This window comes from Hippoglossus hippoglossus, chromosome 15 (assembly GCF_009819705.1).
Source record: "Hippoglossus hippoglossus isolate fHipHip1 chromosome 15, fHipHip1.pri, whole genome shotgun sequence".
Classification (NCBI taxonomy): Eukaryota; Metazoa; Chordata; class Actinopteri; order Pleuronectiformes; family Pleuronectidae; genus Hippoglossus; species Hippoglossus hippoglossus.
In genome coordinates this window covers 25227955-25243231 of record NC_047165.1, presented here as the reverse complement: position 1 = coordinate 25243231, position 15277 = coordinate 25227955, and the positions used below count along the sequence as shown (strand labels likewise).

General features: G+C 39.3%; 1 protein-coding gene across 1 annotated transcript in view; it reads left to right on the top strand.

Moving 5' to 3' along the window:
- Positions 1-15277, top strand: part of fbxw4 (F-box and WD repeat domain containing 4) — a 104884-nt gene that overhangs the window by 31293 nt on the left and 58314 nt on the right. Inside the window, exon 6 of the mRNA XM_034609481.1 lies at positions 13344-13409. Within this exon, the coding sequence (XP_034465372.1) occupies positions 13344-13409 (66 nt within the window). The remainder of the gene's footprint in view (positions 1-13343; positions 13410-15277) is intronic.

The window sequence follows — 15277 nt, the reverse complement described above, 5'->3', positions numbered from 1 at the left end:
GTTCCTAACCATCCCTTACGCACGTCTGAGTACGGTTCGCTTTAAGTCCCTGTTACATACCAAAAAAGAAAAGAAAGAAATAACTGTTTTTATTAAGCAATAAGCCTTTCATAGGAGGTCTGACAAAAAATGTTATTAACAGGAAAATGCACTGAATATTTAATCAATAGATAGATACTTGATTGATCCAGAGGGTAATTTAGGCATCCAGTAGCACACAAAACAGTCAAACACAAGAGCATAAGAATAATAAAAGGTCAAAATTTGTCAGGAATAGCTACACTGCAGTGAGATGAAAGTAGCCACCAGAACTACTACAAAGCTGTTCTGTAAAGAAATATGTGCTAATGGAGATATTGACAATACAAATGTTTTAAGTATAAGGTGATTGAAAGACACAAGTAAACGAGTATTGAAGTCAAGTAACTGAAGCCACACAAAGTTGTGAATAGCAAAGCAATTGTGTCAGTTTTGTCACTTTCATGTGTTGTATAAAGTGCTTAATTTTTAAATCAAGAGGTCCCGTGTCAGGTCAGAGAGGGTGTTCTGTCTGTACACCAGGCTCAGGGTAAGAAAAAAAAACACAGGACACATGTTCCTTAAAACTCATTTACCCATGTTACAATTTAAGAAATGAAATCTAAATGAAATATATGCATGCCCTTGTGTTGAAATCTTGTGGTGATATGAGGTAGCATGGCTGTAGTAACACATACTGGAAGCAGGTGATACTCATTACATAGATGAATGGGGTAACAGCAGGGAGAGAACCTACCGCAGGTTAGTACAGCAAACACTGCTTTTAACACACATTCCATTCAAACAACTTTCAAATATGAAGCTTACTGAATGTGTTTTACACTGACTCGCATATGCCTACCAAGAGACTGCATTTTAAAAGTGATTGCCTGTGGTATCAAAACTTGTATCGCCGAATTGGTGAATTATGATTTAGCTTTTTCCTGTTAGCGTCAGCCTGAAGCATGTGGTAATCAAACATGCTGCTTATGGCCACACGGCAGTGAGGTAAAGTAGTAATGTTGACGGTTGGACTTATTTGAATGTAAATGAATGTCTCATTGTGTTGTGTATGTGTCAGCAATGTGTTCAGCAACTAGCTGATAAATACGCAGTGTGGGGCTATGCACAGTACAAAAAGAGATATGGGTTGTTTAACAGCAGTAAAGTGCAGTTACATTTAAATAAATAAATATTTTTTGTCTAATGACATTTTGTTTACATTTACCATGTTATGTGAAAAATCTATATTATAGTTATTTACTTTTTTGTTAAAAAAATTATACAACAAATCAATGGTTGTTAAAAGAGTTTCTGGCCCCTTTGTGCTTATACAGGCCAGGTTTTAATGACACCCTTCACTGTGGATGGCGAGCTTAAGAACGTATGAGACCATGCAGAACCTCCAGCAACAAACTTCACAATATCCACCTTATCTTGCCAAGGCAATAGGATACACATTGCAGCAAAAAAAACCTCCATATTATCCTACAGATGTGACATAGTGATTTCAGCATAAAACCCATTCACATACACACTTTCCCAGCGCATGCCCCTGGTTTTTTATTTTGACCAGACACTGATTGATTTAAAAGACATTTGGACTCTACTCCCGTGCTGGGAAATATGAACTCTAATCATTCGTGTGTGTGTTTACTTAATGAGTCTAGAAGCGCTGACTTGTTTGTGAATTTATTTGTTGTTTAAAAGGATTATTGTGGACTTGTTTAAGAGAATGTTTACAAGTGCACTTAATAATATGCTAAAAGAAAGACTCAAAGAATTTGAGTTTATGTTTACCTTTGGAAATTTGTAATACATAATGGCCAAATGCGAAGTAAACTATGATTTTTATATATACCTTCAGAAAATGTACCTTGAGCAACATACTCAGTCTCTTGAGTTTTCATTAAAAATGTCATCAGTATAATTACCTCCTTATTCGGCATTTAGAATTCCTCTGGTTGAACTAGTCCATATTGTGGGATTACAGTACAGTACATTAAATACAGTAAATATCTGCTACAGTACTGTTGGACTCAACTTCTAGCAGGGGCTTTCACACTTAGTATGCGTGTATTATTGCGCTCAAAGTCTATCTTTCTGACAGTGTTTTCAGACAAGAGAGAGTGTTTTAAATCTGTGTCCATGTGTTTGTTCAGATCAGTGATTTGTGCTTCGGTGTGTGTGTTTGTGTGGCTGGGTTCCCAATGAGGACTCAATTAGTTTGTGTGACCCTGTCACACAGGCCCTTAGATAATACAGCCAGCTGACAAGGTTACCCAAATGACAGCAGAGGTCCAGCATGCTGTTAATGACGAGAGGTGTAATGAGGGGGTTGCACATATTAGGAAATAGGAGGGGGAGACGTCGGCCCCACGCTAAGCGAGAGAGGCTTTAACCTTAGCAGCTATAATATCAGTTCAAGATCCAACCCCAGATTAGTCCTACTTGGCATTTCAGAGGAGTGTGGGAGTAAGGGGAGATGAGAGAGTAATCATTCTTTTATTATATGGTTGGTGTCCCCCGTCATCCCTCCCCCAGGACCACAACCCAGTGAGGGGTGAGAATTGTGAGTAATGGAGAGTAATATGTTCCAAATACTGGGTGTGACCATAACTCTATTGTATCCTGTGTCTGCCAATCAGAGGTCACCCACCACGCATACTGGTCCTGGCCCTGCCTGGCCCATTTGGGCCATGAATGAGTATACCCAACACCAATTACTGGGGGCCTACCAATGAGCTGAGCTTGTTAACAGGCCTGACAGATACCACTATGCCTCACTTCCTCACCCCCCACCCCCAACACACACACTAGTGAGGCATAATGCATTCCCAAGCCCCTTACCCTCACCTTAACCATCCAAACTAAATGCCTAACCCTAACCCTTACCTTAACCTAAACCTAATTATAACCCTAAAACCAAGTCTTAACCCTCAAACAGCCTTTAGAAGAAGTGAGGACCAGCCAAAATATCCTCACTTTCCAAAAATGTTATTAACCTAATCGAATTTACAGTCCTCTATCAAGTTTTTATTCAGCACAATGGTCGGGTATTCTATAAGAATAACACCAGAAGAGATAATTTAGATGTACAAAGTATGACATAACCTTCGTTTCAGAGGGTCTGTCTGTCCGTCCATCCCATTCTGGTGAACACAATATCTCAAGAATGCCTTGAGGGAATTACTTCAAATTTGGCACAAATATTCACTTGGACTCAAGGATGAAATAAATAGAGTTTGGTGGTCAAAGGGCAAGGGCAAGGTCAAGGTGACCTCACAAATTACTTTTTGTCTGTGAATGCGATATCTCTGGATGACCTTGCGGGAATTATTTCATATCTGGCACAAATGTTCACTTGAACTTGGATTTCATTTTGGTAGCCAAATGTCAAGGTCATGGTGGCCTCACTAAGTATGTTTTTATAACATGATATCTTAAAAACAGCTTTAGGGAATATCTTCAAATTTGGTACAAACATTCCCTTGGACTCAAATATGAACTGATTAGATTTTGGTGCCTGGAGGCCAAGGTCACAGTAAAGACTGCTTGAGGGAATTTCTTCAACTTTTGATCAGTTGTCACTTGGATTCAAAGATAAAGTGGATTCAAAGGTTCATATTAAAAGTGTACATGCGCACAAAAGCCAAAAATGTTGACGTCAAAAAGATTCAGATTTATAAAACCGTGCGCAAGCTTGAACCTGAACAATGTAAGCAGAGCTCCACAAAGAGAGGTATTAGGCGCATTTGCATATGTGGAGGTCCCCCCCTCCACATATGCAAATGCACCTAATACCTCTTTGGGCTACACACAAATTACATTACGGGTCATTTAGCTGCCGCTTTTATCCAAAGCGACTTACATTTAGTGCATTCAACATCTCTGAGGGGCCATTTTTGGGGTTCAGCATCCTGCCCAAGGACACTTCGCCATGGGCTGGGATTCGAGCTGCCATCAAAGTACTGATTCCAGCAAAAATTACAAACGACTCTGCAAGGAAATTGTACAAAGAGGAGCTGCTGAATAGCAGTCCAGAGACATAATTTGTTGACTGTCCGAAAAAGGGAAATAAATCAAATCTCATTTTCCACACCGACAATCCCCAGGCATGGCACAGTGCCATAAGAGATCACTACCCCTCCATTATGAAAGATGGTTTTAGTGGAGGGTGGACACTAAAAATAAACCTGGATGATGAACAAACCACTGTACATCTCTGTAAGAAAGGTACAGTGATGATCCAGGGCAACCTAAGTCCCTTCGAAGAAGACTTCTTCAGAATCAGAGAGAGGGCAAAGGAGAAGAAAGCCCAATCTGGTGAGGACACCCACACCACAGGCCAACTCTACATCCCACCTTTACCAGACAACGACACAGAAATACCCCACTTAGAGTGTCACCAGGGAGCCGTACTCCTTTGTTGAATTTAGAGACAGATTTACACAGTTGGAGATAAGGCAAGTAGAGATGGAGCACACTCCACTCTGGACAGACATTCCAAAACAAAAACAACCCCTCACCCAGACTCAGCAACACAGAGGGGACTACAGACCTGGTGGCTCTCTGGACTGCAGTGAAAACACCTGCAAACAATGTTTAAATAAAACAAATTATTATTACAAATTATTATTGGGTTGTTTTTATCATAGTTTTCATTGATGAAATGAACATATTTCTAAGTATAAGGGCACTTTCAGTGAAATCCATACCCTCCACCAAGGCCCAACAGTCCCCTTATGGCACCACATTTAAGTTCATTAGATGCCAATTTTATTTGAATCTGCACAAAATTGCACATAGATCCGTCCCCTAAACATGCCTGATCTTTTTTATCCATAAGATCCATGAATTATTCTTGGATAAATCAACTAAAAAACACCATATCTTGCAAAGTTAAATAAAGTTTAAAATTTTGCGAATCTGCCCCCTGAAAATGATGGAAATTGATGAAGTAGTTCTGCTAACCAACAAATGCAAATGCAAATTTAACCACCTTCGTTAGGTGTTTAACATATATCACATAATTGGTAGCCTCTATCACAGAGGTCACTAACCGCGGTCCGGGTCCGGACCCAGAAGCCGTCCCGTACGGACCCGGACCTACAGCCAAAACAGAAGGTTATGATTTAAAACCTGACGGGGCGCTTCTATTTGTAACTGGCGCAGCTTTTGTAGTCTTTACGGTAGTGGTTTAGCGGATGAGGAAACGCACAGACCAATTGCATGCGAGATACAGAGGAGTGAGACGGAGAAAGGGAGAGAAACAGAGGAGTGAGACGGAGAAAGGGAGAGATACAGAGGAGTGAGACGGAGAAAGGGAGAGAAACAGAGGAGTGAGACGGAGAAAGGGAGAGAAACAGGAGTGAGAGGGAGAAAGGGAGAGAAACAGGAGTGAGACGGAGAAAGTTGAGAAACAGGAGTGAGAGGGAGAAAGGGAGAGAAACAGGAGTGAGACGGAGAAAGGGAGAGAAACAGGAGTGAGAGGGAGAAAGGGAGAGAAACAGGAGTGAGACGGAGAAAGTTGAGAAACAGGAGTGAGACGGAGAAAGGGAGAGAAACAGGAGTGAGACGGAGAAAGTTGAGAAACAGGAGTGAGACGGAGAAAGGGAGAGAAACAGGAGTGAGACGGAGAAAGTTGAGAAACAGGAGTGAGACGGAGAAAGGGAGAGAAACAGAGGAGTGAGCCGGAGAAAGGGAGAGAAACAGAGGAGTGTGATGGAGAAAGTTGAGAAACAGGAGTGAGACGGAGAAAGGGAGAGAAACAGGAGTGAGACGGAGAAAGGGAGAGAAACAGGAGTGAGACGGAGAAAGTGGAGAAACAGGAGTGAGACGGAGAAAGTTGAGAAACAGGAGTGAGAGGGAGAAAGGGAGAGAAACAGGAGTGAGAGGGAGAAAGGGAGAGAAACAGAGGAGTGAGACGGAGAAAGTTGAGAAACAGGAGTGAGACGGAGAAAGGGAGAGAAACAGGAGTGAGACGGAGAAAGGGAGAGAAACAGGAGTGAGACGGAGAAAGTGGAGAAACAGGAGTGAGAGGGAGAAAGGGAGAGAAACAGGAGTGAGAGGGAGAAAGGGAGAGAAACAGAGGAGTGAGACGGAGAAAGTTGAGAAACAGGAGTGAGACGGAGAAAGGGAGAGATACAGAGGAGTGAGACGGAGAAAGGGAGAGAAACAGAGGAGTGAGACGGAGAAAGGGAGAGAAACAGAGGAGTGAGACGGAGAAAGGGAGAGAAACAGACGAACAAAGTGGGGGAGTGGGATATAAGAGGGGAAGAAAGTGATTCTAAAACTGTTCAATTGTTAAGATGTGTTGAGATTTATTATCTGTAAAATTGGTTGAGACTTTTGAGTCAAGATGTGAAACAGAAAAAGGGGAAATTCAAGCTTTTGCTCCCTTTATTTTATTTTTCTGAAGTTAAGCCCTTTATTTGAACATGCACAATTTTCCCATTTTATTTATTTTCTCTTATTTTGAAATGCAGCCCTACTTTTATTTAGTTAATGAGAGAACATTATACATATCTGCAATCATACATATATGTTCAGTTCTTTGTTACGTGACAATAAATATTGTCAAAGTTTTTGAATCGTACTGAATTCATTTGATTTGACAGTCAGGTATTTAGTACATGCAGATGTTGATACAACTACTAGGCTACTTAAATATATATCACACTAAATAGTTAGACATTATGATCTTCCGGACCTTTGCTTCAAGAATTTTTCTCTATCTGGACCTCTTTAAATTTTAGTTGAATACCCCTGCTCTATCACATTCTATACTAGGGCAGCGGACAGTTTTTCTATAGCCAAAGCCGTCTGACCTTTATCGTGTTGGAACATTAAAGAGGCAAATGGAAAATCATTTTAAAACATGTTTATCTGTTTTAGTAAATCCAAACCGTCAGGCTGATGTAGGGTCTTCTTGTTGAATCATCTTTATCACAACATGAAGAAATAGAGTCTGTTTCCCATTCCATACCTCATGCAAATACAGGAGTATACACATGGTATGTAATCTGTTTCTTTTCAGGCTTGGATACAAGAAATACACTCAGTTTATTTGGTAGAATATAGTAAAACTTGTGCAGTCCAATCTAACATGATAAGTTCTTCAATAAACCCTTCAAGAAGGTTTCGCTGTAGCTTTCGTTAGAATTGGGTCACAGACTCTCTTTCGTCGTGTTCCAAAAGAAATTCTACTAGTGACTGTGGAATGCCACTGCCAACTAAAATATTTAATACAAAATATTTGTTCACTCAAAACCAAGGGTTTTTGCAATGCCAAAACACCCAAAACAAAGGTTGGTGGTTGAAATCTTCCCCTATGAATTTGGACAGCACTTCAAGAAACCGTTACATCAGCAGTAGTCGTCTCGAAAACCCGACACGTCATCAGTAGTCAGTGATGTAAACAGATGCGACAAAAAGTTTTGCCAGGGATGTCATTGTAATAACAATGTTGAAAAAAATAGATAGCATGCAAACGCTCAATTTCTTTTTAAGGTTATTGTGAAAAATTTTGCATAAAAGTTTACGTTCCTTTTTTTAAATCATCATCGTATCAGGCCATCATGTGAAAAACCAGAAGCGAGAGAAAATGTGTGTGTGTGTGCTCCCAGACAGCGAACACACACACACAGGCCCCGGGGCTAGGCCCCCCGCCCCCACTCACTTGCTCAGAGCGACACACACAGTGAGACCAGATCTAGTTCACGTGAAGCAGGTGGTCAGTGACTTTGTGGAAGAACAGTGAAACAGAGTTTCTCTGGTCACAGCTGCTCAGCTAATAATTTTCCTCTGCATGAACTGAACTTTGAACTAGTTCATTTTTTTTTTTATAACTTCTGTTTATTGGAATTTTACATGGATAATTCACAGAGTCAACATTTGAAATACATCCTACATAACTCCCTTCCCATGTGCCCTCCCCCCACCCCAACCCAGCATCCCTTTGACAGACACGCCACCAAATATTTAAATAAACGTCTGTATACAATATTGAGTAAATAACACACAAAACAAAAACAATGAATAAATAAACATGTAATGTACACTCCTTATAAAACTAAGTACATCAGCACTGTGCTATACTAAAGGAATTATGAATCCTCCCAGTCTGTTATTTGGGTTAAATTGTCATAGTATGCAAGAAAAGGCCTCCATACCCTTTCAAATGTATCTGTAACTCCCTTCAGTGTATATTTAATCTTTTCAAGCTTCAAATAGAACATGATCTCTTTAAGCCTATGTTTTTTGGGTTGTAGCATAATCTTTGTAACATGAATTGTGTCTTTTTATTGATGATTTTGTCAAATTGGAATTTAGCTTCTCTAATTTCTTTCGGTGTTTTATTCTGTTATTCTGTTGTGGTGGCTGCATAGGAATTATGTAATTGTTTTTTTCTTCCAATTTGGTTTCTACTTCTTGATCTTTTTTTTTCTTTATGTGTTGATTATGAGATGGTTTTCTCTCTCAGTACTGCTTTGGCTGTTTCCCAGATTAGTGTTGGTGAGGGGATTGCTGAGTCATTGGTTTCCATAAAAAGTGTCCATTCTCTCTTGAAATATTAGTCAAATGTGTGTTGAATCGCCATCTTTGGTTGGTTTTAGTGTCTGTTTTGTGGTGCAATATGAAGCTGAATGGGGCATGATCTGATATGATTGGATGGATGGTGGGGTCAGAGATATCTGTCATCATAGAGTTGCTTGTCAGGAGATGGTCTATTCGTGATGATTGATGATTGATTCATTCATTCCAAAGTTTGTTCCTTTAATCTCCTTTCCTCTGCTTTTAACAGGTTGTTTTTGTTTGAAATGTTCAAATTTGGCGACAATCGGTCTTGGTTTGCTGTTGTTTTTGGCTCTAGTGCGGTTGACACAGTGAAAGGTTATGTTATTGATGGTGTCGTGTGTCAGTTTCACTGCTGAGTGCATAAAATATTTTATTGCTTGTTCTGGGTTATCTTGAGGTTGTTCTGATATTCTGGAGAAGATGAGATTGTCATGCATGCTGCAGCTCTGACGGTCCAGTATGGTTACTTTCATTATTTGGTTTTGGTTTGATATTGTTTCCATTTTGACGGAGAGTGTGTTGATGGTGAGTTTGAGCTTCTTGTTTTCCAGGGTTTCAATTTGTCACTGTGTTTATTCGAGACTGGCTTTAAGTTATTTTATGTCTGTGTGTAGTATTTCCAGGATTGACAGTTTATTGTTTATGGATTTGAGTACACTCACCTCAATAGTTGTGCTCCCGTCGTCATCAGTTTCAGTGAACCAATCTCGGCATGGTCGTTTCTGTGGTGGACTCATGATGCATATTCTACAGAAATACTTTTCCACAAACTGTTCTAAATTATCCAGTGTTTGCGTTGTAATCCAGGGAAGATTACCGGTTGTGTTTTATTTGGTTTTGTAATTTGTTTTTGTTGCACTACCCTAGCAACAGGGTGTCGACATGATGAATCTCCTATTGTCTCGCAAGATTGTTTGTCACAGCGTTATCGTCTCGCCTCTTTTGGAGTTTTTATGACAACTGAAGGCTACCGCAGGTAGCATGTTTGGAAGGGGAGGGTGAGGTGAGGGGTATTCAGTTGCAACATGCAAATTCACCACTAAATTCTACATACTGAACTTTTAATGTTTCCCGTTTCAAGAGGAAACACTACACATACTCAAATTTGGTCATAATTAGTATGTATAATGGACCTGTGACAAAGAAAATTCATTCACTTTGTTGTTTTGGAACTTTGTGGTGAGGTTTCGCAATTAATTTAACCATAATTTACAGTACTTAAATCTTAAAATGCACTCAGTAAAGTGCAAGTCAAGATATTGTTGCTTTTTAAACTCTCATGAAGTTCAGTTATGTCCAAGGATAGTGGTACAGTTTCCACACAGAAGAAAGTGTGACAAGAGGACAGCAAAATTGATGTCTTGTTTAAGAAGCTAATTAAAGGTATAGACGCATGTCAGATTCTGACAGGGTTCTGAATCTATACTCTGCCACACCTGGAACTATTAGCTTGCCTCCCTTCCTTGGTTTAGAGACAGGGAGTTAACTGTAGGGTGAATATTAATGTGATCTCTGGTTTGATTATACATACAGCCAGTCCCTGAAATTATCTTCAGAACTTTCTTTTACCTTTACACAGTAGGCCATTTGATTAATCCGCAGGTATACAGAAGCATGGTGTTTATTTTTCCCCTTTCTGTGCTTTGGTGTATTAGAGCAGAAATGATAACAGGTAATGGTTTGGTAACAAACTGTCCTTTGTAATTTCAGTTCCACAGAGCTTGTTTGAAATAAAATTTCCGCTGATTCAGTCGTGGTCTAAGACCACTCCTTGCAGCTTGCCAATACATGGGGCTTAATGGCTCATCTTAATAATTGAATATCAGTGTGGAAGTGCTGTGTGTACTTGGAGTTATAGTACATTAGGTGGCTTCAGACGTGTCATGTAAAACCCCAGAGCTTCCCAACACATATGGCTTTTAGTGCAGATACTGTGGAGAGAAGACGGAAATCAGTGTATTGTGTTATTATTTTTTTAAATCTTTGAATATCAGGACACAATATTGGACATTATCAAAAAGTATTTTAGCCTTACGTTATGATATTTATTTGCTTTGAAGGGGAGATTTTCGCTTCTCCACCCACTTCATGATTACACAGACATAAATCTCTCTCTGTGTCTCAATCTGCAGTACTGCATCCAATGGGTTTTATCTATAACTACTTCTCTGTAAAAGGCAGGCCCTCCCCCCTGTCCATCAACCCTGTAGGAGGGCAGTAAGCCCTGAGACTCAGGCCTGGCCCAACAGTAGCCCCCCTACCACCAGCACCCTTGGTCACCACCCCACACTCTGCATAGTTTCTAACAGCTAAACAAACCCCATTAGCCTTCTCCCAGTGCTCCTCCCGTCTTCTTTCACCACGCCCACACCTCTCCACATGCGCGGCATTCATTGTGCATACCTAGGCTGCTAATTCTAATCTGCCACTCCAATCAAAGGATCACACGTGTTGTAGTTTTCTTCTCTTCTCTTCTACTGGGAAACAATGTGTGGTGGATGGAGGCAGGGAAAGGCTTCATTGAGTGCTGCTATGTGACAGAAATCTTTGTTTGATCAACAACTCTTCAATGATTGTCATGATAAACATTTTTTCAAGAAATTAAGAAGCTACAGTCCCAGAGTGCCTTTGATCTACTGTCTTTTTATTCATCTTTATAGAAAAATTTATGAATCTCCATCCTTTTCCAGTGAGCATATTCAAGTCAATTCCAAACAACATTATTTGTCCCCGGAGGACAATTGCAGTGTAGTGAAGAAATGTTTTGAATGTAGGTCAGTGTCCTTCTGTCACTGTAAGTTAACGTGAACAAACCAAACTAGTGTGACTCCTCTAATTTCAATAACATTTACCAGTTTCTAACAAAATCTAGTGGTCGATGGTGAGTTGAGAAGTCATTGTCTGAGGCCATGAGAAGATTGTTGCTAACAGAGGTACTGTTAGGATCTTGAAACATAATGGGCTTAGACCAACACAGAAATCTTTAGATCTTCATTCAATATTTCAGAGTAAAAGTAATATAAGAGATAGACATTGTGCTCCAAACTGTGTCAACACTGTGTCTATTCTGGCTCTCTCCTCTTATTCACCTCTCCAGTAACTGTCTTTTGTTATCTCATCTGTCACGCTTCTCATCTCCTCTGCTATTTCCAAAATAGATGCTTGGTATTAGGTTGGCCTACCCCATGAAACGGCTTGTGATACTGATATTTGACATCTGTCATCTGTGAATGTTTGCACCCATGTTTTAGCAAACCTCGCTCATTAGCAATTTACTCTTTGAGTAGTGACATTTTAACACATTCTGCACTGATTATGGCACCTTAGAAAAGTAGAAGGACAGTGGTCTGTTAACTACTTTGGAAGACACACATTTTAGTTTTTTCTCTTTAACCATTTCCAGTATGTTCACATCTATATAACTTGATGCACCTGACTCAGTTAGTGTGAGTAGATCTACTCCAGCAACATTAGCATAACTTAAATAGCAAATAGCATGTAACTCAGGACACTTTGTCCTAAATCATTGAAAATATACAGAGCAATTTCACCGGAACTTTTAACAAGATACACAAATGACTGCAGGAGCTGTAGCCAAGAAATACCATTCAATTTAACAGTGATCATTGACACCACCAACTCAGAGGGGCAGTTACAGGCTGAGATGAACCACAGAGTGGAGTAAAGCAGAACTGTCTGATCTCAACACCTCTAAAAAAAAAAACTAGTGAATGACTTCCACCTTTGACATCTCACTATCCGTACACTGTTGGTCAGTAAGTAGCCAATGGAGAAGTCATACAAATACCTAGAAACAATAATTGATCACAAACTCACCTTCTAACCCAACAGTGAAACGGTCTGCTCCAAATATCAGCAACACCTCTTCTTCATAAGAAAACTCAGCTAGGAGTTATCCAGCTTTCAGGACAATTTAACTTTAACCTGAAATTGTCATCCTGATTGCCATTGTTGGGTATTGATTGCTTTTGACACAATTTATATCAGCCAGTAAGGAAACTGCATACTTAATTAAAATGTTTGTAAATATTGACATGCTATATATTGTTAGAAGTGGTAGAAGCTAGACTCCACCCAGACTCCACAGATTCCAACAGTATCTTGCTCATCTTTTAATGACCAACACTCACTGAACCAGAAGCCAAGCAAAAGCAAGAAATTAGAGCAACATACTTGAGTTACATCTTACCTCTGTTTTGTCACAATACATTTAGTTTCAGTCCATCACTCTGAAAAAGCTCCTGATCCAATGTCTGTGTTCCTTTAAAACAACTCCAAGGTGTATACTGCCACCTGCTGTTGCTGTTCTTCTTCTCTCAGTTTACTGACGGTCCCTATTTAAACCTCTTTAACTTTGCTCCCCTTCACTTTATTAGGATACAATGTGGCACAAATAATGTGCAGATGTTGTGTAATGGATTACCAGCTACAACTGCATGTTTTCATGGAGGATATTCACTGTTAAAGTTGTGTTTATTAAATTAAATTAATTAAATCTTCGAATTGAAGGCTGTTCAGTCCAACGAGAAGTGAACAATGCTCAAGTTCATGTTAAGCAGTTGTAAACTGATCCGTTCAGTTCACCGTTCACAAAAAATATGAGACAGCTCAATACGGTGCTCTTTTACACCAGTCTAAGTAATTTATTTATCATTGGACAATTTTAATTCAACTTGTTAAAATGTTCCTCTCTCTCTCTCTTTCTCTCTCTCTCTCTGTTATAGCTCCTTTGTAACAGGAACTTCATGCTGCCAGAACTTGTCCCCTCTTCGTATATGGGATGTTGAACGGTAAGTCAGGAAGCTGTCCTGACATGCAACAGCATTGTTGTACATTGTAACAACTAAACAAAATATTGCTTGCTGTATGACAGATGATTTGTTATCCTTGCTGCTTCTGCACGTCTCCTGGTCAGTGATATGATATGTGATATTTATATACAGTACAAAGACAGCCATGATTCGGGTTATCTATAAATGATATTAAAGTGAGTTTTTGTTCAAAACTTACATGTTATAAATGTAATATTATCTTTACTAATACAAGATCATCAGTAATTAAATACTAATCCATATGACAGGAGTACAAGTTGCTCATTACATGAGATGGCTGATGATGATTTGGAAGGGACATAAAAATGGTTAAAGATCCCATTTATAATTTTACGTTTAATCCGGGTCATTTCTATAACAAGCAGGTAGACTCCACGGTCAGCCACGGTTTTTCATGCCATCAGGCCTCATCCACTTACATCTTTATATCTATTATTTTCTTGAATTTATTCTTAAGGAGGTTCCTAAGAAATGACAGGTTTATGACATCTTTTTACACTCGTTCTCACCCGGGTTCATTGATTGATGAATCCCATTGTCTTCATAAATTGAAAGCTTGTGCCAGTTATTCCACATTAACAAATGTAAACACCCCACCAATGCCCATGGAAAGATGTTAGACTTCAGGGCTGTAAGCATACGCAGAAATCACAGCACTTTTCATTGATTCAAAAGGTTTTACCCCCACCCCAGATAACCGAACAGCACATCTAACAAAACCAATGAGAAATAATAATAGAATAAATAATAATAACAATAATAATAATAAAAATATATTCATATTAATTATTCGTAATAAAGACATGTCAATAAATCAAATGAGGACAAACAGGCAGTTCAACACAACACTGTCTTCAGTGCGTTACATATCATGTTGTGTGACCCATAACTGGAGCTATGGGAGGTGTCTTCCACTCAGAAAGGAGTTTCGCCCACAGAAGTACATTTTTCAAGTCAGTAGGTAAATAATCAAGGGAAGTTGACCAAACATTCATAAACAGCTCATATTTACCCTTTAAGACAGCTTGTAACCGTTCATGGGGGAGGGTGTTGAAAATCTCCCTGCACCAAGGGTAATATTTGGCAAAGTGGGTTTGATCCAATTGTGCAAAATGAATTTTTGAGCAATTACAAGAAGTTTGTAGTGCAGGGAGATGTGAGGGAAGGCCTAATAGAAAAACATGAAGGTCATTAACATTTTTTTTTCTTAAATATCACTAATTACCAGAGCAATTAATGACCAGAGTCTGGATATTAATTTACACTTCTAAATGTAATGTATGGTTTGGATCCATTTTAGGGAGTCCCCGCAGCCCAAATCTCTGCAGTATGTCAAACAAGTAGCTCCACTCTACCCTATCAAAGGCCTTCTCAGTATCTAGTGAGATAGCCAGTGCCTTCTCTTTCTTCTGTGTAACAAACTGCACAATATTCAAAAGCCTTCTCACATTGCTGGTTAAGTAGCAACCATGAATGAGGCCTGCCTGGTCAGATTTGATAAGAATCAGAAATACCTTTTTCAGGCACCCAGCAAGAAGTCTTGAAAGTAGCTTGCTGTCAACTTGTATTGCCTGCCCAGGGACTACAGATGAAAATTAGCCTCTGTGGCTAACTCTGGCATATTTTCCGAAATGTTATTAATATCAATCAATCAATCAAATTTTATTTGTATAGCCCATATTCACAAATCACAATTTGTCTCATAGGGCTTGTTATGTATTCATTTATTGTGTCATAATTAAATGGAATGACAGGTTTCTAAAAAGACAGTATTTGTGATAGATATGCAGTATCTATCACAAATAAAAAAAAACTGAAATCAGGTT